This window comes from Hyperolius riggenbachi, unplaced genomic scaffold (assembly GCF_040937935.1).
Source record: "Hyperolius riggenbachi isolate aHypRig1 unplaced genomic scaffold, aHypRig1.pri scaffold_148, whole genome shotgun sequence".
Classification (NCBI taxonomy): Eukaryota; Metazoa; Chordata; class Amphibia; order Anura; family Hyperoliidae; genus Hyperolius; species Hyperolius riggenbachi.
In genome coordinates this window covers 317,786-338,318 of record NW_027152362.1, presented here as the reverse complement: position 1 = coordinate 338,318, position 20,533 = coordinate 317,786, and the positions used below count along the sequence as shown (strand labels likewise).

The 20,533-nt window shown below is 44.8% G+C and overlaps 1 protein-coding gene across 1 annotated transcript; it reads right to left on the bottom strand.

The window, feature by feature from the left end:
* Window positions 1-6,120: 6,120 nt before the first annotated feature.
* LOC137543663 (uncharacterized) lies at window positions 6,121-18,549 on the bottom strand. The gene is made up of 7 exons (XM_068264790.1): window positions 18,408-18,549; window positions 17,977-18,155; window positions 13,662-13,799; window positions 12,912-13,101; window positions 12,540-12,761; window positions 12,283-12,369; window positions 6,121-7,816 (listed from the first exon to the last, which is right to left on the bottom strand). The coding sequence occupies exons 1-7, from the start codon at window positions 18,547-18,549 to the stop codon at window positions 7,581-7,583; spliced, it is 1,194 nt and encodes a 397-aa protein (XP_068120891.1). The 3' UTR covers window positions 6,121-7,580.
* Window positions 18,550-20,533: the final 1,984 nt, after the last annotated feature.

Sequence of the window (20,533 nt, the reverse complement as noted above, 5' to 3'; positions counted from 1 at the left end):
CTAATGATACTTACTACTGCTGTGACAAGTCCATTTCCTGGACTTTATATCCTTCTACACAGGTCCCTAAGGGGCAAGGGCCTGTCTACTCTGCTGCCGTTACCTGCTGTCTCAAGACTCTAAAACCTAATGATACTTACTACTGCTGTGACAAGTCCATTTCCTGGACGTTATATCCTTCAAACCGTGTCTCTAAAGGGCAAGGGCCTGTCTACTCTGCTGCCGTTACCTGCTGTCTCAAGACTCATAAACCTAATGATACTTACTACTGCTGTGACAAGTCCATTTCCTGGACGTTATATCCTTCAAACCATGTCCCTAAGGGGCAAGGGCCTGTCTACTCTGCTGCCGTTACCTGCTGTTTCAAGACTCTAAGACCTAATGATACTTACTACTGCTGTGACAAGTCCATTTCCTGGACGTTATATCCTTCAAACCATGTCTCTAAAGGGCAAGGGCCTGTCTACTCTGCTGCCGTTACCTGCTGTCTCAAGACTCTAAAACCTAATGATACTTACTACTGCTGTGACAAGTCCATTTCCTGGACTTTATATCCTTCAACACAGGTCCCTAAGGGGCAAGGGCCTGTCTACTCTGCTGCCGTTACCTGCTGTCTCAAGACTCTAAGACCTAATGATACTTACTACTGCTGTGACAAGTCCATTTCCTGGACGTTATATCCTTCAAACCATGTCTCTAAAGGGCAAGGGCCTGTCTACTCTGCTGCCGTTACCTGCTGTCTCAAGACTCTAAAACCTAATGATACTTACTACTGCTGTGACAAGTCCATTTCCTGGACGTTATATCCTTCAAACCATGTCCCTAAGGGGCAAGGGCCTGTCTACTCTGCTGCCGTTACCTGCTGTTTCAAGACTCTAAGACCTAATGATACTTACTACTGCTGTGACAAGTCCATTTCCTGGACGTTATATCCTTCAAACCATGTCCCTAAGGGGCAAGGGCCTGTCTACTCTGCTGCCGTTACCTGCTGTCTCAAGACTCTAAAACCTAATGATACTTACTACTGCTGTGACAAGTCCATTTCCTGGACGTTATATCCTTCAAACCATGTCCCTAAGGGGCAAGGGCCTGTCTACTCTGCTGCCGTTACCTGCTGTCTCAAGACTCATAAACCTAATGATACTTACTACTGCTGTGACAAGTCCATTTCCTGGACGTTATATCCTTCAAACCATGTCTCTAAAGGGCAAGTGCCTGTCTACTCTGCTGCCGTTACCTGCTGTTTCAAGACTCTAAGACCTAATGATACTTACTACTGCTGTGACAAGTCCATTTCCTGGACGTTATATCCTTCAAACCATGTCCCTAAGGGGCAAGGGCCTGTCTACTCTGCTGCCGTTACCTGCTGTCTCAAGACTCATAAACCTAATGATACTTACTACTGCTGTGACAAGTCCATTTCCTGGACGTTATATCCTTCAAACCATGTCTCTAAAGGGCAAGTGCCTGTCTACTCTGCTGCCGTTACCTGCTGTTTCAAGACTCTAAGACCTAATGATACTTACTACTGCTGTGACAAGTCCATTTCCTGGACGTTATATCCTTCAAACCATGTCCCTAAGGGGCAAGGGCCTGTCTACTCTGCTGCCGTTACCTGCTGTCTCAAGACTCTAAAACCTAATGATACTTACTACTGCTGTGACAAGTCCATTTCCTGGACGTTATATCCTTCAACACAGGTCCCTAAGGGGCAAGGGCCTGTCTACTCTGCTGCCGTTACCTGCTGTCTCAAGACTCTAAGACCTAATGATACTTACTACTGCTGTGACAAGTCCATTTCCTGGACGTTATATCCTTCAAACCATGTCTCTAATGGGCAAGGGCCTGTCTACTCTGCTGCCGTTACCTGCTGTCTAAAGACTCTAAAACCTAATTATACTTACTACTACTGTGACAAGTCCATTTCCTGGACGTTATATCCTTCAAACCATGTCCCTAAGGGGCAAGGGCCTGTCTACTCTGCTGCCGTTACCTGCTGTCTCAAGACTCATAAACCTAATGATACTTACTACTGCTGTGACAAGTCCATTTCCTGGACGTTATATCCTTCAAACCATGTCTCTAAAGGGCAAGTGCCTGTCTACTCTGCTGCCGTTACCTGCTGTTTCAAGACTCTAAGACCTAATGATACTTACTACTGCTGTGACAAGTCCATTTCCTGGACGTTATATCCTTCAAACCATGTCCCTAAGGGGCAAGGGCCTGTCTACTCTGCTGCCGTTACCTGCTGTCTCAAGACTCTAAAACCTAATGATACTTACTACTGCTGTGACAAGTCCATTTCCTGGACTTTATATCCTTCAACACAGGTCCCTAAGGGGCAAGGGCCTGTCTACTCTGCTGCCGTTACCTGCTGTCTCAAGACTCTGAGACCTAATGATACTTACTACTGCTGTGACAAGTCCATTTCCTGGACGTTATATCCTTCAAACCATGTCTCTAAAGGGCAAGGGCCTGTCTACTCTGCTGCCGTTACCTGCTGTCTCAAGACTCTAAAACCTAATGATACTTACTACTGCTGTGACAAGTCCATTTCCTGGACTTTATATCCTTCAACACAGGTCCCTAAGGGGCAAGGGCCTGTCTACTCTGCTGCCGTTACCTGCTGTCTCAAGACTCTGAGACCTAATGATACTTACTACTGCTGTGACAAGTCCATTTCCTGGACGTTATATCCTTCAAACCATGTCTCTAAAGGGCAAGGGCCTGTCTACTCTGCTGCCGTTACCTGCTGTCTCAAGACTCTAAAACCTAATGATACTTACTACTGCTGTGACAAGTCCATTTCCTGGACTTTATATCCTTCTACACAGGTCCCTAAGGGGCAAGGGCCTGTCTACTCTGCTGCCGTTACCTGCTGTTTCAAGACTCTAAGACCTAATGATACTTACTACTGCTGTGACAAGTCCATTTCCTGGACGTTATATCCTTCAAACCATGTCCCTAAGGGGCAAGGGCCTGTCTACTCTGCTGCCAATTACCTGTTGTGTCAAATATTATGATACTTACTTTACTTCTGCTGCTGCGACCCGTCAACTACCGGACATGATATCCTTCAACCAAGGTCTCTAGTGTGCGAGGACCTGTGTCTACTCTGCTGCCAATTACCTGTTGTGTCTAACCTTGTGATACTTACTTTGCTTCTGATGCTGCGACCAGTCAACTACCGGACATGATATCCCTCAACCAAGGTCTCTAGTGTGCGAGGACCTGTGTGTACTCTGCTGCCAATTACCTTTTGTGTCAAACCTTATGAGACGTACTTCTGCTGCTGAGCCTGTGACAATTCAACTACCGGACGTTGTGGTGCCTACAACAGACAAAAAAGTAATGCCAGGCAGGCAAGAGCCTAATGGTTGTCATCACCAGCCAGTTAGATATGCATTGTGCAATACATACAATACAACAAAGACCAGGTTTTTTTAAAAACTTTTATTGCAATTTGCAATAAGTTTTGTCAATTTTTTTTAAAAAAGGTACAAAACAAGAAACACAGGAAAACATAAAACTTTCCTTTCTTACAACAGAAAGAGTTTGCGAGAATTGTAGTTGGACGAGACAGGAAACTTCTGATGTCTACTACTCCATCAACATAACAGTGCATTGCCTATCAACTGGGAGGGGTGACCAGGACACAGGACAGTTGGCACTGTGTAACATAGTCCCTGGGCCAGATTTCTCAAAGCATTACCGACAGTTTATTCTTCTAAAACTGTTCTAGCCAGTTGAAGAATAGTTCTGCATGATAGTAAGAAAATTCGCAAAGCCTATGTAATAGCGACAGTTTAGCGTGGATTTCTAGAGCTACACTACAGTTAAAAAGACTCTGAAGAGAAAAAAAAATATATGATATAATGAATTTGTAGTGTACTATGAATAATTACTAGAAGATTTGCAGAAAAGAAAATATTCCCTTTTTTTAGGTATATAGTTGTATTTATAACATTGGATCATTATACACTATGTTCAGATTACACATCACTCAGCATTCAGAATTCTTCTTTCCGAGCAGTCTGTGAACTACTGACCTCGCCTCTGGCAGAGAAATATTAAATAGTTCAATAACAGATAATAAAAGTCATAAAACAGCCCATTCCACGACTCTGAAAGCCGTAGAGATTAATGGCTTCTTTGCATAGAGATAACAACTGGAGTTTATTAACACTTCTTGTACTGGAAACCATTAGACTGATGTATCTGATCTTAACGTTTTATTTCTTAGCTGTACTACACATACAAATCATAATAGCATAATTTTTTTTCGCTTCAGTGTCTCTATTTGAAGGGGCAGTTTATTGATAATTACTATTTACATTAATCACATATCTGTTATTTTATATGGAGAGCTTATCTTTCTCCATCGACCTTGGCGTCAATTCACCAGAGGTTAACAACCTAAATATCTCTTGGGAGGTAATTAACCTCCTGTGATATCTCCAAGTAGCAATTATCCAGAAGTATAGGGGAAATTATCGATCGAGAGAAATGCAAGAGATAAATGTGAGATAAGTATGAGATAAATAAGTGATAGTTAGTAGTTAGTTTTTCCCCAAATCACATTTCACCAGGGAAGAAACGGTGTGTGGTCATTCGTAATTTTTACATCTCTTAACCCCCTGAATTAACCTGGAGATATCGTGGTTTTCACACAGCAGCTGCTGCTGTGGAAGATGGAGCCTTTTGAGCTTACTCTGTTAGGCCTGATGCACACCAAAAACCGCTAGTATATTCGCAAAATGCTAGCAGATTTTGAAACGCTTTTTCTTGTTTTTCTGTAGCGTTTCAGCTAGCATTTTGCAGTTCTGTGAAGCGTTTTTGGTGTAGTAGATTTTCTGTATTGTTACAGTAAAGCTGTTACTGAACAGCTACTGTAACAAAAACCGCCTGACAAACCGCTGTGAAGTGCAGGTTTTCAGAGCGGTTTGCGTTTTTCCTATACTTAACATTGAGTCAGAAACGCCTCCGCAATCCTAAATCTGCAGCAGCCCGGGAGTATGCGTTTATGCAAAACGCCTCCCACGCGTATCCGCAGCCGCAAGCGGATCGCAAAAAATGCAGCCGAACCGCTCTGGTGTGCACTAGGCCTTAGAGCTTGCTTCTATTATGAGGATACGAAGGCGCAGGAGGAGGGTCTGTTTAATCGCCCCTCGTATTTTTCGTGTGAGAACAGTTCGTGATAATTTTACTGAGACAGAGGTGGTTAAGACGTTCAGAATCACTCGTGAATGATATGATTAATGATGTGATCCGGCAGTATAAGGCGGGAATACTCTGGTCATGTAGTGGTTAAACTCTGCCTCCTACCCACAATGCTTCACTTTCATGCTTACAGAGCGGAGAAGTAACCCATGTAAATCATTAATACCGATTATTACCTAAATCTCTGCTTTCTCACACTTTCCTCATGCATATCTCTCCATTATCCCCTGCTATCGAACACTTTTCTCTCTGTCCTCTCACACTGGTGAATTGACTCCAGAGTGTTAAAATACCTCATGAGATAATCTACCTACCTTTTTTCTCTTAGTAAATCCTCTCTGGTGAATTGACGCCCTTGTGTTAAAAAAAAGTAGATGCTATCACTTAGTTTTGCTTTGGCCGATGGCTCATTAGCATAGTATGCGACGACAGGCTTCAGCCTGCTTATAGGCTAGCAGACACTCCAGCTGATTTATAAGGCTGTCTCATACACCACAGAGAGCTGGGCTGTGTCATGCGCCGGACGGACTTCTCTGATAGCAGACACTCAAGCTGATAACGCTAACTCACTCACTACAGAGAGCTGCGGTTCTCTGTAACTAGATAAGTAAATAAACAAACATGCTTTTTTATAAGTACATAATTAGCCGACTGCTTTATCTATTCAATTAACTGGTTACAGAGAACTCAGAACAGCAGCTGTCTGTAGTGTGTGAGTCAGCGTTATAATAAATCAGCTGGAGTGTCTGCTATAAGCAGGCTGAAGCCCGTCGTCGTACAGTATGCTAATGAGCCAGCTCAGCTCGCTGCCAAAGCAAAAATAAGTGATAGCAACTATTTTTTTTAACACAAGGTCTATGGAGAAAGATATGCTCTCCATATGAAGTAACTGATATGTGATTCATTTAAATAATAAAAATCAATAAACTGAACATTTAAGAAATGTGCAAATCCATTCCTTTAATGTTGCAGAAAAGTGCTCATTAGCAGTTCTACAGATAGTGTAGGCTAGATGTGATTTGTGAAGGGCTCCTCCCCTCTCAGTCAGAGTTTGCTGACAGCAGGTGTGTTGGTAGCCTTAGCCACAGCAATTTTCCGCACACATTGCACTGCCTGAGAGACCTTCCTATCTCCTTCTATTCCTTACAGTTTAAGAAGGAATCTTCATTATCTAGTGATTTTTTTCGGCTGTCTGAGACAGTTCTGCAAGGATTTTTAAAAATAATACTAATATTTTGTTTAAAACGCTCTTGATAAATCTGGCCCCCTGTCACCTCAACAAAAGGTTGGCTGCCAACATCAAATCAACCATTTGCCTGCTCTTTTAAAACAGGGTGGGTAAGAGATTAGAGTGCACCTGTCTGTAATGTAATCTCAGTACAAATACAGCTGCTCTGTGAGGGCCTCAGAGGTTGTCTTAAGAGAATATTTGGATCAACAGCACTGTGAAGTAAAAAGAACACACAAGACAGGTCAGGGATCAAGTTATAGAAAAACGTAAAGCTGGTTTAGGCTACAAAAACATTTCCAAAGCCTTGAACATCCCACAGAGCACTGTTCAAGCAATCATTCAGAAATGGAAGGAGTATGGCACAACTGTAAACCTACTAAGACAAGGCCGTCCACCTAAACTCACAGGCCAAACAAGGAGAGCGCTGATCAGAAATGCAGTCAAGAGGCCCATGGTGACTCTGGACGAGCTGCAGAGATCTACAGCTCAGGTGGGAGACTGTCCATAGGACAACTATTAGTCATGCACTGCACAAAGTTGGCCTTTATGGTATAGTGGCAAGAAGAAAGCCATTGTTAACAGAAAAGCATAAGAAGTCCAGTTTGCAGTTTGACACAAGCCATGTTGGGGGACACGGTAAACATGTGGAACAAGGTGCTCTGGTCAGAGGAGACCAAAATGGAACTTTTGGTCCAAAATGCAAAACGCTATGTGTGGCAGAAAACTAACACTGCACATCACTCTGACCACACCATCCCCACTGTCAAATATGGTGGTGGCAGCATCATGCTCTGGGGGTGCTTCTCTTCAGCAGGGACAGAGAAGCTGGTCAGAGTTGATGGGAAGATGGATGGTGCCAAATACAGGGCAAACTTGGAAGAAAACCTCTTGGACTCTGCAAAAGACTTGAGACTGGGGCGGAGGTTCACCTTTCAGCAGGACAATGACCCTAAACATAAAGGCAGGGCAACAATGGAATGGTTTCAAACAAAACATAACTATGTATTAGAAAGGCCCATCCAAAGTCCAGATCTAAATCCAATGTAGAATCAGTGGCAAGATCTGAAAAAAGCTGTTCACACACGCTGTCCATCTAATCTGACTCCGGAGGACTCCAGGAGGACCCGCCTTACATCCTCCTTTTCCCGGCAACCTGGGCAAAATACTCATGGAGCCGTTCTCCCTCCTCCCTGCAGGCCAGAATCCTCTGCCGTTGGTCCTCAATCTGTGCCTCCAGCTGTTGTTGCAGTTGCTCTATCTGCTGCTGAAAAGCAGCTTGTAGCTGCTGGAGGCGCGCTTCATATTCCACCCGCTGCTGCTGTACTTGTTGCTCAAGGGCAGCAACACGGGCGGTTAGTTCAGAAGCTGTAAAAAACAAGATGTACAAAATTACAAAATTACACTATACATGGACATTGTACAATAACGTTTAATAAAAGTCAAACCAGTACAGTGTGGTACCGTATTAGCCATAAAAACAAGGAGTTTTGAAACAGGATGATAGCATTTATTGGCTGTTTTTGAGAAAAATAACATGAGATTTTTCTAATTATAAAAAGGCTTCCTTGTACTTTTCCCTGACCAACACTGAAAACACGGCTTACAAACATTGACATTCACTGTATTAATGGGTGGCTTAAAGTCAGAAATGAGATTTAAAAAAGAGACAAAGTACATACATTGGATCATATCTGTACAACATGGTTAAAACCAGGACTCTTGTTTACAACTTCTCTTGCTGGTACAATGGCTTTTCAATATTACAATATTCTTTTTATTTTATTTTTAATTTTTCAATTCAATTTTTCTGTTATATGCTTGCGTTTGATGGTGTTTACTGTTTACTGTCACTATGCATTATTTTTTACTTGCATATGCTGGTTTGAAATGCCAGAATGCTCTTTAGTTTAAAATTAATGTGGCATATGACTACTAGCCCAGTTAGTATTTCAACTTGGAATTTCCAATAGTTACCCATCATCATCACCAGAGTGTACTTTACGTTACATGAAGGGAACTGTTTAACTTATCAATTTAGCCCAGAGGCCAGGAAAAGTGTTCTGAGTAACAGTTAAGACATGTAAAAATACATTAATGTTTGCCGAAAAATTATTCAACTCTGTATGTCAGTGTACATAAAGTGTGGTTTTCATTTTTAGTCAGGAACCAGTCCGCCGAAGGCATTTTAAAATCCGAAAGCTCACTGTTTACTCATGTCTAAGTTTGACAATGAATGGTATCATCCAGATTCAAAAACAAAACTCCTGGTTTTACCTAAAGTAAAGAAAGAGTAATGAAATATGACTGCCAAAAGTAGTGCCTTGCAATCCACCCAAAAAAATCAAACATGTATTAGAACTTGTTGTGGCTACAATGGATGTGAAATACCTTTATACTACCATTCCACACATGCATAGTACTGCAGCTTGTCAACATTTCTTCAAGTGATATGTTGCCCCATTATGTACATTTATTTATGGCCAAATTTGAATGAAGCTTCCTTTGAAGTTGTGAAATTAAAGCATGTCCTTACATTATATTTACAGATGATACACTAGTTTTACTATGGACATAATCACTGGCCGGAAGAAGTGTTCTAATTTGGAGGCAGGGTGATGTAGTGGTGGTTGGTGTGTTAGTGCTCTTGCTTTTCAACGATTCCAATCCCTTCAACATCGGGATGTAGTTCTTAAAGGGGGGACAGGCAAAAATGGCGCACAGCGCCAATAGTGTCAGAATGGCGCTGCATTACAACGATATTTAACGTTTTATATGTTCAATTTTTTTAGCAGGGATCGTGCTGGAGAGGCAGCGGGCTGGCAGCGGGGTCGGGCTGGAGAGGCAGCGGGCAGTAGGGGGTCGGGCTGGAGAGGCAGCGGGCAGTGGGCTGGCAGCGGTGTCAGGGTGGAGAGGCAGCGGGCTGGCAGCGGGGGTCGGGCTGAAGAGGCATTACCTTGTCCCGGCCGGCGATCGTTCCTTCACTTCATAGCTTGCACGAGTTCTGCATCCAGCCAATCACCATGCGGAAACTGAAGCCGCATGGTGATTGGCTGGATGCAGAACTCGTGCAAGCTATGAAGTGAAGGAGCGATCGCCGGCCGGGACAAGGTAATGTATACACAATATACACATGCTGCGTAATCCTCCCTCCACCCCGCTGCCTCTTCAGCCCGACCCCCGCTGCCAGCCCGCTGCCTCTCCACCCTGACACCGCTGCCAGCCCACTGCCCGCTGCCTCTCCAGCCCGACCCCCGCTGCCAGCCCGACCCCCTCTGCTAGTTCCCTGCATTTTTCAATGGCGCACCATTCTGCTGTTTTATAAAACGCTATTTACCGTTTTAATGTATTTACATTAAAACGGTAAATAGCGTTTTATAATCGGCAGAACGGTGCGCCATTATTTCCTCCGCGCCATTTTTTACTGTATGCCTTAAAGGACCACGAGCGCAAAAAACAGTAGGCATTGAAAATCTGACATAACCGACAGATTTTGGGACAATCCATCTCCTCATAGGGTATTTCAAGGGTTTGCTTTGTTTTCAACTGCATTTCCTGAACATCTGATTAACTGAAAAATTAGCAAGAAACCAGCCGGCCACACTAATCACTTGAACAGTCCACTGTATTATGTCAGTGACATTTTGCAAATGTTCAGGAAATGCTGTTGCAAACAAAGAAATCCCTGAGAATCCCCCTTAAAAACATGGACTGGCCCAAAACCTGTCATCTGTCCCATTTTAACTGCCAACTTTGTTCAAGATAGTGGTCCTTTAAGTTTTTACTTCTGTCAGAAGCTATGCTCCTGGGAGCAAAGAGACCATCTTCCCAATACACAACTATCCAGGCTCTCTTGCTGGCATGGGAACACTTTATCAAATTCCCGCCTAAGTCGTCCCTGACTCATAGTCCTACCATCTCTTTAAATGCCCTTAAAATCCTCAGCCCCCATTTGAACCTATCCGCATGGGATAAAGTTAAAATCACCTCACTAAACCAACTGTCACAAGGCTCTCAGCTTAAAACATTTGAGGAATTACATAAAGAATTCCAATTACCATTCAACCAACTCTTTACCTACCATAGGATATATAGCCTGATCAAAAATAACACAATTAATATACCCCAGCTCAATAGTCATATCCTAATCCTAACAGCCATTAACAATAAAGGCCCCCCCCCCACACACACATTTTGGCCGGAGGTATCTCCACTTGGTATACGTCGATACTAGAAGTGAGTGATGCCTCACTGAAAAGATATGCTTTAGCCTGGTCCAATGACCTACAATCTAACATAACTGACCAGCATGTGCTCAGTCAGGACCACTTCTAAAAGCCTAAAACTCTCAAAGAACAACTCCCACTGTGAACTTTCACGTAAAGTTATTTTCAGGTGGTATCTGACCCCCAGAAGAATGGCCTCGTTCTCAGAGGATAACTCCCCCAACTGCTGGCATTGTAAGAACTCAGTGGGGACTCTACTCCACATGCTATGGGAGTGCCCTAATATTGCTCAGTTTTGGGACCATGTGGAACTCTTAGGGCTGGTTCAGATAGACGTTTGGAGGCGTTGCGTTCGTTGGCGTCGCGTTCAGCAGCGTTCGTGTGCGTTTGGATGCGGTCGCGTTTTTTCTTCCCCTAGGGGGACATTAGCCGTCGCGGTTAACCTCCCCTGGAAGCTACATGTAGCTTCCAGGGGCTCCTTGAACGCCAGGGAAAATCGGGACCCAAACGCCGCGTTTGTGTAAACGTGCTTGAAAGCTTGGTACAAACGCTCCCATTCACTTGAATGGGAGCGTTTAGCACCAAGCCCTGAACGCTGGCTGTAAACGCTCTGCAAACGTCCGTCTGAACCAGCCCTTAATTAATAGCTTTTTCCTTCCCTACTTACGTACGTCTATCAGCTAAATTAGCTTTACTCTTAGTAGGGCTAGAGGAGATCCCACTAAATTTGCAGCCCCAGGTTATGCATATCATTCTGTCGGCACTCTCCCAGATAACTAGCAATTGGAAATCGGCCGACTACCTATCTATTACCCAACTAATCTCCCTAGTAAACAGCAACCTGAATATGGAATATAAAATTAGACTAAGATCCTCAGTGGACCATAAGATCTTCACCCTTCCTAGTACCTGGTTGGAATACACTAACTAGAATCTCACTTCCAATATAGCTCCTGGTATACTATACACTATAAGTTAAGTAGGTAGTGTTACTTATGGTAGACTAGTCAGACCTCGTCCGTCCTTCCCACAGGTGTTGTACTTTATACTCACTACAGCGACGAGCATTATGTAGACACTCTAGCACTGAAACAGGATCCCTGTAACCCTGTATCAAGGGCTAACCTTCGGGCCACTGAATTGATACAGTACATTGATGTCCGAGCCCTGGGGGTTACCTAGTATGGGTCAAGTTAAAACTCCCAGGCTGGACTAAGCGCATAGGAGTGCTTCATGTATTACCTCCCTCTGTTCTTCATGGGAATAAGACAGACCAGGGGTGTTATTCATAGAATAGTTTGCAAGTGTATTTGAATGTATGATGAATATTATGCAGTCAGCTGTTTTCATTACTATGGAACTCTGTATTTGAAATGTAATAAAAAATTATGATGAAGAAAATTATTTTTACTTCGGTCTGTATTGTTTTCCTCCTAGCACTCATTCTTCCGCCCACATCCAAAACATCTACAACTAGTATACTTGGCTTCCCCCTGAATAGACCCTAGAGTACAATACGATACATACACTACACAATGGCTCCAAATCAATAAGCTGCATCAAACACTTATTAATGTATTTTGTTCTACAACAATAAATTTCACTTACACTCAGCTGTTTCAATGGCACCACTTTCTGGCCTGCCGGAGGAAAGTTGCCGTGGCCGGCGTCTGCGCAATCGCACAGAGATAGAGGCTAAGATAAAAAGAAGACATGGTATCATTCACCTTTTTTTTTTTTTTTTTTGGGACTGTAAAAAAAAAAAAAATTATATTCTGTACAAAAAAAACATTATGTACTAATCTCCTAAGAGACGTAGCACTGTCATCTGATTAATGTTGCAACTTTGTTAAAAAAATACTTACATGCCACAGATCGGCTCCGGGAGCGCCTTCGCCCACGCTGCCGGCAGCGCCTTCGCCCACGCTGCCGGCTGCTACGGGGCCTTTGGCTGGTGCTGGGTCCAGCCTCATCATCAGCAGGGGGGGAGGCAGCAGCAGGATCCTCCTGAGTGGGGTCCACAATATTGCGGGAAGAGGGAGGAGCAGAGGCGGAACGGGCCCGCCTGCGTGCCTGAGACCGATCCACTAAAAAAGAATGTGAGATTGTTTTTAAAATTGTGAGTTACATACCCAATAGGAGAGACAATTTGTTAGACATGAAAATCGTAAGGATTTCCAAGGTTGAAAACACGTACACATCACGCTACATATATGAAAAACACATTATTTACTTACATTCCCGAAGCTGGTCTTTAATTCTCCTCACCGCACATGGTGTCTTCGACTTGAAGTCGCTCCACATGGTCTGGATCTTCTTGACCGACCATGTGCGGTGGTATCGGGTCTCAAGGTCCCGCTGTAGCTGGTCCAGAATAGCCCTCTTCTCCTCCCTCTTCCTCTTATCGTAGGCCCCTCGTAACATTGTCTGAAAAAAAAAAAACAACAACAAAATTAATGATCCGCTAAAAGTAACCTTTACAATACCTACATCGCTTGCTATTGTACTAACATATGATAAGACTGATGAAAAGTCAATTTAATGTTCAATTGACTTATCATCAGCAGTCTTATCAACTCCTTGAACAATAGAAGTAGATTTTCGGTAAGTTAATCGAAATCAAAGTTATGAGAGCCTAAAGGCCAGTACAAACGCTACACGGGAGGCAACGACGGGTCTGTAGTCACCTCCCGCTGGTCAGATTTTCCGTGGACAGTCCGACGTGTCTACAGGCTGTCGGCTGACTGATAAGGCTCTTTCTGAGGTTCTGAGCAATCCGCCCGGCGGCCTTTACAGACCGCTGTTGAGTGTTGACTTGAGTGTGTGTATGGGGCGTACAGTTGTGTAGTCTGAACATTAAGCCCTTCAATTGCAAAGCTTCATGGTACTATTAAAGTAGCTACAGATGCAGCATGCATTACACAGTCAAGCAAAATAAATTGAAAGTCATGGATTAATACAGTGAAGAAAAAAATAAATAAACTTACTTTAATAATCAAATTCTTTTCCCGCTTCCGCAGGCGTGCAGCGGAGGCAGCAGAGGCTGACGTCCTGCTCCTCCCACCATCACCACCACCACCACCACTCCCACCGGCTTCAGCAGCATCTGCCATGTTCGTACAACTCTATGAATAATAACATTGCAAAATATCAAATATATTTTTTCACATACGAGAAATTATTTATGATCAAAACATGTATAATTGCAATGAGTTTGCTGTTTTGAGGCAAACACAGCGACATAGCGTTCTATACTCTGTACAATGACTATTGTGTAAATGGCTATCTAGTTACAAATCATCTGAGTAATAGTAATACGGAAGTGGATATCTAATACTTTCATATACTTCTGAAGTGCTAGAAATTCATGATGTACTTGCTAGGGAGCAGTAATGAATAAGAAAATTACCATTTTGGCGGAAGACAGCGCTGCTTCCGCCTCTGGGAACACGGAGAGAGCGTTGGTGTCATCTGGAGCTGGCAGCGTGCGGCGTTCTGGATTGTCCACGCTGCATAGGAGGAGCGTGGACAATCTAGGGCACATCTGCGACCAATCAGACTGCACTTTGTGGCCACATCTGCGACCAATCAGACTGCACTTTGTGGGCACAGCTGCGACCAATCAGACTGCACTTTGTGGGCACAGCTGCGACCAATCTGACTGCACTTTGTGGGCACAGCTGCGACCAATCTGACTGCACTTTGTGGGCACAGCTGCGACCAATTAGAATGCACTTAGTGGGCACATCTGCGACCAATCCGACTGCACTTTGAGGGCACATCTGCGACCAATCAGACTGCACTTTGTGGACACATCTGCAACCAATCAAACTGCACTTTGAGGGCACAGCTGCGACCAATCTGACTGCACTTTGTGGACACTTCTGCGAACAATAAGACTGCAATTTGTGGCCACATCTGCGACCAATCAGACTGCACTTAGTGGGCACAGCTGCTACCAATCAGACTGCACTTAGTGGGCAAAGCTGCAACCAATCAGACTGCACTTTGTGGACACATCTGCGACCAATCAGACTGCACTTTGTGGCACATCTGCAACCAATCAAACTGCACTTTGTGGACACATCTGCGACCAATCAGACTGCACTTTCTGGGCACATCTGCGACCAATCAGACTGCACTTTCTGGGCACAGCTGCGACCAATCAGACTGCACTTTCTGGGCACAGCTGCGACCAATCTGACTGCACTTTGTGGACACTTCTGCGAACAATAAGACTGCAATTTGTGGCCACATCTGCGACCAATCAGACTGCACTTAGTGGGCACAGCTGCGACCAATCAGACTGCACTTAGTGGGCAAAGCTGCGAACAATAAGACTGCACTTTGTGGCCAGATCTGCGACCAATCAGAATGCACTTTGTGGACACATCTGCGACCAATCAGAATGCACTTTGTGGACACCTCTGCAACCAATCAGACTGCACTTTCTGGGCACAGCTGCGACCAATCAGACTGCACTTTCTGGGCACAGCTGCGACCAATCAGACTGCACTTTGTGCACACATCTGCGACCAATCAGACTGCACTTTCTGGGCACATCTGCGACCAATCAAACTGCACTTTGTGGACACATCTGCGACCAATCAGACTGCACTTTGTGGACACATCTGCGACCAATCAGACTGCACTTTCTGGACACATCTGCGACCAATCAGACTGCACTTTCTGGGCACAGCTGCGACCAATCAGACTGCACTTTCTGGGCACAGCTGCGACCAATCTGACTGCACTTTGTGGACACTTCTGCGAACAATAAGACTGCAATTTGTGGCCACATCTGCGACCAATCAGACTGCACTTAGTGGGCACAGCTGCGACCAATCAGACTGCACTTTGTGGCACATCTGCAACCAATCAAACTGCACTTTGTGGACACATCTGCGACCAATCAGACTGCACTTTCTGGGCACATCTGCGACCAATCAGACTGCACTTTCTGGGCACAGCTGCGACCAATCAAATTGCACTTTGTGGACACAGCTGCGAACAATAAGACTGCAATTTGTGGCCACATCTGCGACCAATCAGACTGCACTTAGTGGGCACAGCTGCGACCAATCAGACTGCACTTAGTGGGCAAAGCTGCGACCAATCAGACTGCACTTTGTGGACACATCTGCGACCAATCAGACTGCACTTTGTGGCACATCTGCAACCAATCAAACTGCACTTTGTGGACACATCTGCGACCAATCAGACTGCACTTTCTGGGCACATCTGCGACCAATCAGACTGCACTTTCTGGGCACAGCTGCGACCAATCTGACTGCACTTTGTGGACACTTCTGCGAACAATAAGACTGCAATTTGTGGCCACATCTGCGACCAATCAGACTGCACTTAGTGGGCACAGCTGCGACCAATCAGACTGCACTTAGTGGGCAAAGCTGCAACCAATCAGACTGCACTTTGTGGACACATCTGCGACCAATCAGACTGCACTTTGTGGCACATCTGCAACCAATCAAACTGCACTTTGTGGACACATCTGCGACCAATCAGACTGCACTTTCTGGGCACAGCTGTGACCAATCAGACTGCACTTTGTGGACACAGCTGCGAACAATCAGACTGCACTTAGTGGGCAAAGCTGCGAACAATAAGACTGCACTTTGTGGCCAGATCTGCGACCAATCAGAATGCACTTTGTGGACACATCTGCGACCAATCAGAATGCACTTTGTGGACACCTCTGCAACCAATCAGACTGCACTTTCTGGGCACAGCTGCGACCAATCAGACTGCACTTTCTGGGCACAGCTGCGACCAATCAGACTGCACTTTGTGCACACATCTGCGACCAATCAGACTGCACTTTGTGGCACATCTGCAACCAATCAAACTGCACTTTGTGGACACATCTGCGACCAATCAGACTGCACTTTCTGGGCACATCTGCGACCAATCAGACTGCACTTTCTGGGCACAGCTGCGACCAATCAGACTGCACTTTGTGGGCACAGCTGCGACCAATCAGACTGCACTTTGTGGGCACAGCTGCGACCAATCAGAATGCACTTTATGGACACATCTGCGACCAATCGGACTTTACTTTGTGGGCACATCTGCGACCAATCAGACTGCACTTTGTGGGCACAGCTGCGACTAATCAGTCTGCACTTTGTTCCAACATTTCAGCATACCCGACAAAATAGCATACAAATGAAATTGAACACGTGCAAAGTCATGCAAGTCATACATTAACCCCATAATGCCCATCAGCAGCACTAACCCTTGCAACCCAATTTAGATTCCTGGGTCCAACTCCTAACACTGGCCCTCCTCCACCATGTGGTCTGGAATAAAAACCGCGCTACATGCCCACGAAGGTAACTTCATGCACAGAAAGTGCATGCCACAAATCTCCATCAAATGCAACATGATGCTATCCTATTCCTAATCAAATGACTGACAGGTCAGTGTCAAACACACAAATATGGTAACTTGTTTTTCTAACCTAAAAAAAAGGAATAATTGCATTCATCATTAAACATAATAAACATCTATGTAAACAAATATATGTACATATTATTCACTTACCTCAATAGCAGGTGCAATCTGCTCCTCCAGGTCTCTCTGCCTCACCAGACTCCACAACAAGTTCCTGGAAGTGAGCAAACCACGGAATTCCTCCAGGGATCCGCCCCCCAGTGTATCATTGAAAAAAAAAAAAACGGAATTCCGGAAAAATGGGCGGAAACTGACGAAAGCACGCTGTTATCACAAATTTAAACCATACACAAAAACTTTATTCAATGAGCAAAAAGACGGAATGAACAACGCTAACGTAATTTACGGAAGTCCGTAATAAAAATACGGAAACATACACTCGGAAAATTCCGGAATATAGCCGGAATACCGTGGAAACCCTCCGGAATACCGCGGAAACCATCCGGAATACCGCGGAATGACCCGGTAACGGAATTCCGGAGCGGCGGTATGCGGAATTTACCGCGGTACACGGATTTGCAATTCCGAGCAACCCTAACAAACTTATTGTGTATACATAGTATATCTATATTCATACATTTAACATGTATTGTGTACACATACTATACATATATTGTGTACTCATGCATAATATATGCACACACACATATGTTGGCATTTGTAAATTAATCATTCTATATTTTAGACATTTACATAAATACATACAAAAAATGCTGTCAAAAATGCAAGTATTTATTTTCATCAAAAAAATAAAAAATAAAATGCATTGAATGAACAGATGAAAACTCTACATCAAAAGTTGGTGTGTGTGGCTGTAGGCTTCCTCACAGCCTTCTGTCTCTTCATGTAATCCCAGACAAACTCCATGTGGAGATCAGGACTCTGTAGGGGCCATACTATCACTTCCAGGACTTCATTACACTGAATATACTTCTTACTCAATTTGGCTGTGTGTTTGGAGTTATATTCCTGCTGTAGATTACATTTCAGGCCAATCATACGCCTTTCTGATGGATAAGGAGAACAAAATTATGCAGAAAGTCTTGCAGGCAAGCACATGCAAACCAAAATACACGTCAAATTGTGCACTGGAAAAATTACAACCCCATTGGAGGAGGTGCAACACTGAGACAAAAGATAAATAACTCGAAATAGGAACATTGGCACCCAAAGGATTAAAAATAGTTTTTGACCCCATCTGACTTAAAGGAATCATCAGGGGGGGGAAAAAAAACAAAAAAAAAAAACACCTTACTCACCTGGGGCTTTCTCTAGCCCCTTGCAGCCGACTGTCCCACGCCGACTGATCTCTCCGCTGCCATCCCAGTCTCCCCGCACAGTGCAGAGTACGACCGCTACGTCATCCCTACTGCACCTGTGTGAAGCGCCGCTGTCAATCATGGCCACGTTGTCCGCCGCGCACTGCACAGGCACAGTAGTTCTGCACCATGCAGGGAGCCCGGGAAAGCGGCAGAGAGCGGAGCGGTCGGTGTAGGACAGTCGGCTACAAGGGGCTGGAGAAAGCCCCAGGAGAGTAAAGCTGAATTTTTTTTATTTATTTTGCCTGACGATTCCTTTAAGTGAAGATGAGGAAGTCTTTAAAAAACGTGGCCACTAATGGTACAATTTGCCAAACAATCTTCACATGAACATTTGGAAATGCTACCTTGGGACCACTAATAGACAAACATCTCCTAACCAGTTCTATCAGATTGACAGAATCCTTAAAAATTATTATATGTCATTAATCTGATCACATTGGTTATGAGATTTTTGCCCATTAGTTGTGCCAAACAATCATTTCCAATCATTCATATCAGGAATCATTTGTAAAAAAAAAATGGTATCATTAGTGGCCTTACCTAGTAGATATCACTTTTTGTGTAGTAATTAAACTTCTTGGATCCACCCAGTGCACACCCCTGAAACCTCTCCTACCCAATTCATCCATCCCCCACCCTTCTGACAGACCAGTCAACATATTTACTATAATTAGTGTTGGGCGAACAGTGTTCGCCACTGTTCGGGTTCTGCAGAACATCACCCTGTTCGGGTGATGTTCGGGTTCGGCCGAACACCTGATGGTGTTCGGCCAAACTGTTCGGCCATATGGCCGAACTAAGAGCGCATGGCCGAACGTTACCCGAACGTTCGGCTAGCGCTGTGATTGGCCGAACGGGTCACGTGTAGTGTTGGGCGAACATCTAGATGTTCGGGTTCGGGACGAACATGGCCGAACTCCGAACATAATGGAAGTCAATGGGGACCCGAACTTTCGTGCTTTGTAAAGCCTCCTTACATGCTACATAACCCAAATTTACAGGGTATGTGCACCTTGGGAGTGGGTACAAGAGGAAAAAAAAATTTAGCAAAAAGAGCTTATAGTTTTTGAGAAAATCGATTTTAAAGTTTCAAAGGGAAAACTGTCTTTTAAATGCGGGAAATGTCTGTTTTCTTTGCACAGGTAACATGCTTTTTGTCGGCATGCAGTCATAAATGTAATACATATAAGAGGTTCCAGGAAAAGGGACCGGTAACGCTAACCCAGCAGCAGCACACGTGATGGAACAAGAGGAGGGTGGCGCAGGAGGAGAAGGCCACGCTTTGAGACACAACAACCCAGGCCTTGCATGAGGACAAGAAGCGTGCGGATAGCAATTTGCATTTTGTCGCCATGCAGTCATAAATGTAATACAGATGAGAGGTTCAATAAACAGGGACCGGAAACGCTAACCCATCACAGATGTTCATTGTTCATGTTACTTGGTTGGGGTCCGGGAGCAGGGGCGTAGGAATAGGCCCTGCAGCCCCTGCGCCCGCGGGGGGGCCCGGCCCCCCCCTGGGGCCCGCTTGGGGCCGTTTTGTGGGTGCTGGAGGGGTGGCAGCATGAGGGGAAAGCCTTGCCCACAGTCGGCAGGGAGAGGGGTAGTTCCCCCCTCTCCCTCACCTCGGGGCTCTCCCCTCTGTGCTCCCCTCCAGCTCTTTAGTGTGTGGGGCTGTGGGCAGCGGGCAGCGAGCGGCGGGCAGATACATACCTGCTTCCGTGCGTTCCATCGACGACTTCTCCCTCTAGCGGCTGACGTCACTTCCGGAAGTGACGTCAGCCGCTAGAGGGAGAAGTCTCCGATGGAACGCACGGAAGCAGGTATGTATCTCAATTACAAGAAAATGTATGCGTGCTCTACGCCAAGCTTAACCCTTTCAAGTCTAGCTGTGCAAATCTGGCTAAAATGGCTTATCATGAGACATGCTCATGCAGAAATGCATCTGCTTTCGCATGCCAAACTTTGCAGGGTCAAAAACCAATACCGCGAAGCGGTTGCCCTGCGGGAATTAGTTCATGCTATACAGCACTATCCAGGAGCGCCTCGGGGAGGCTTCCCAT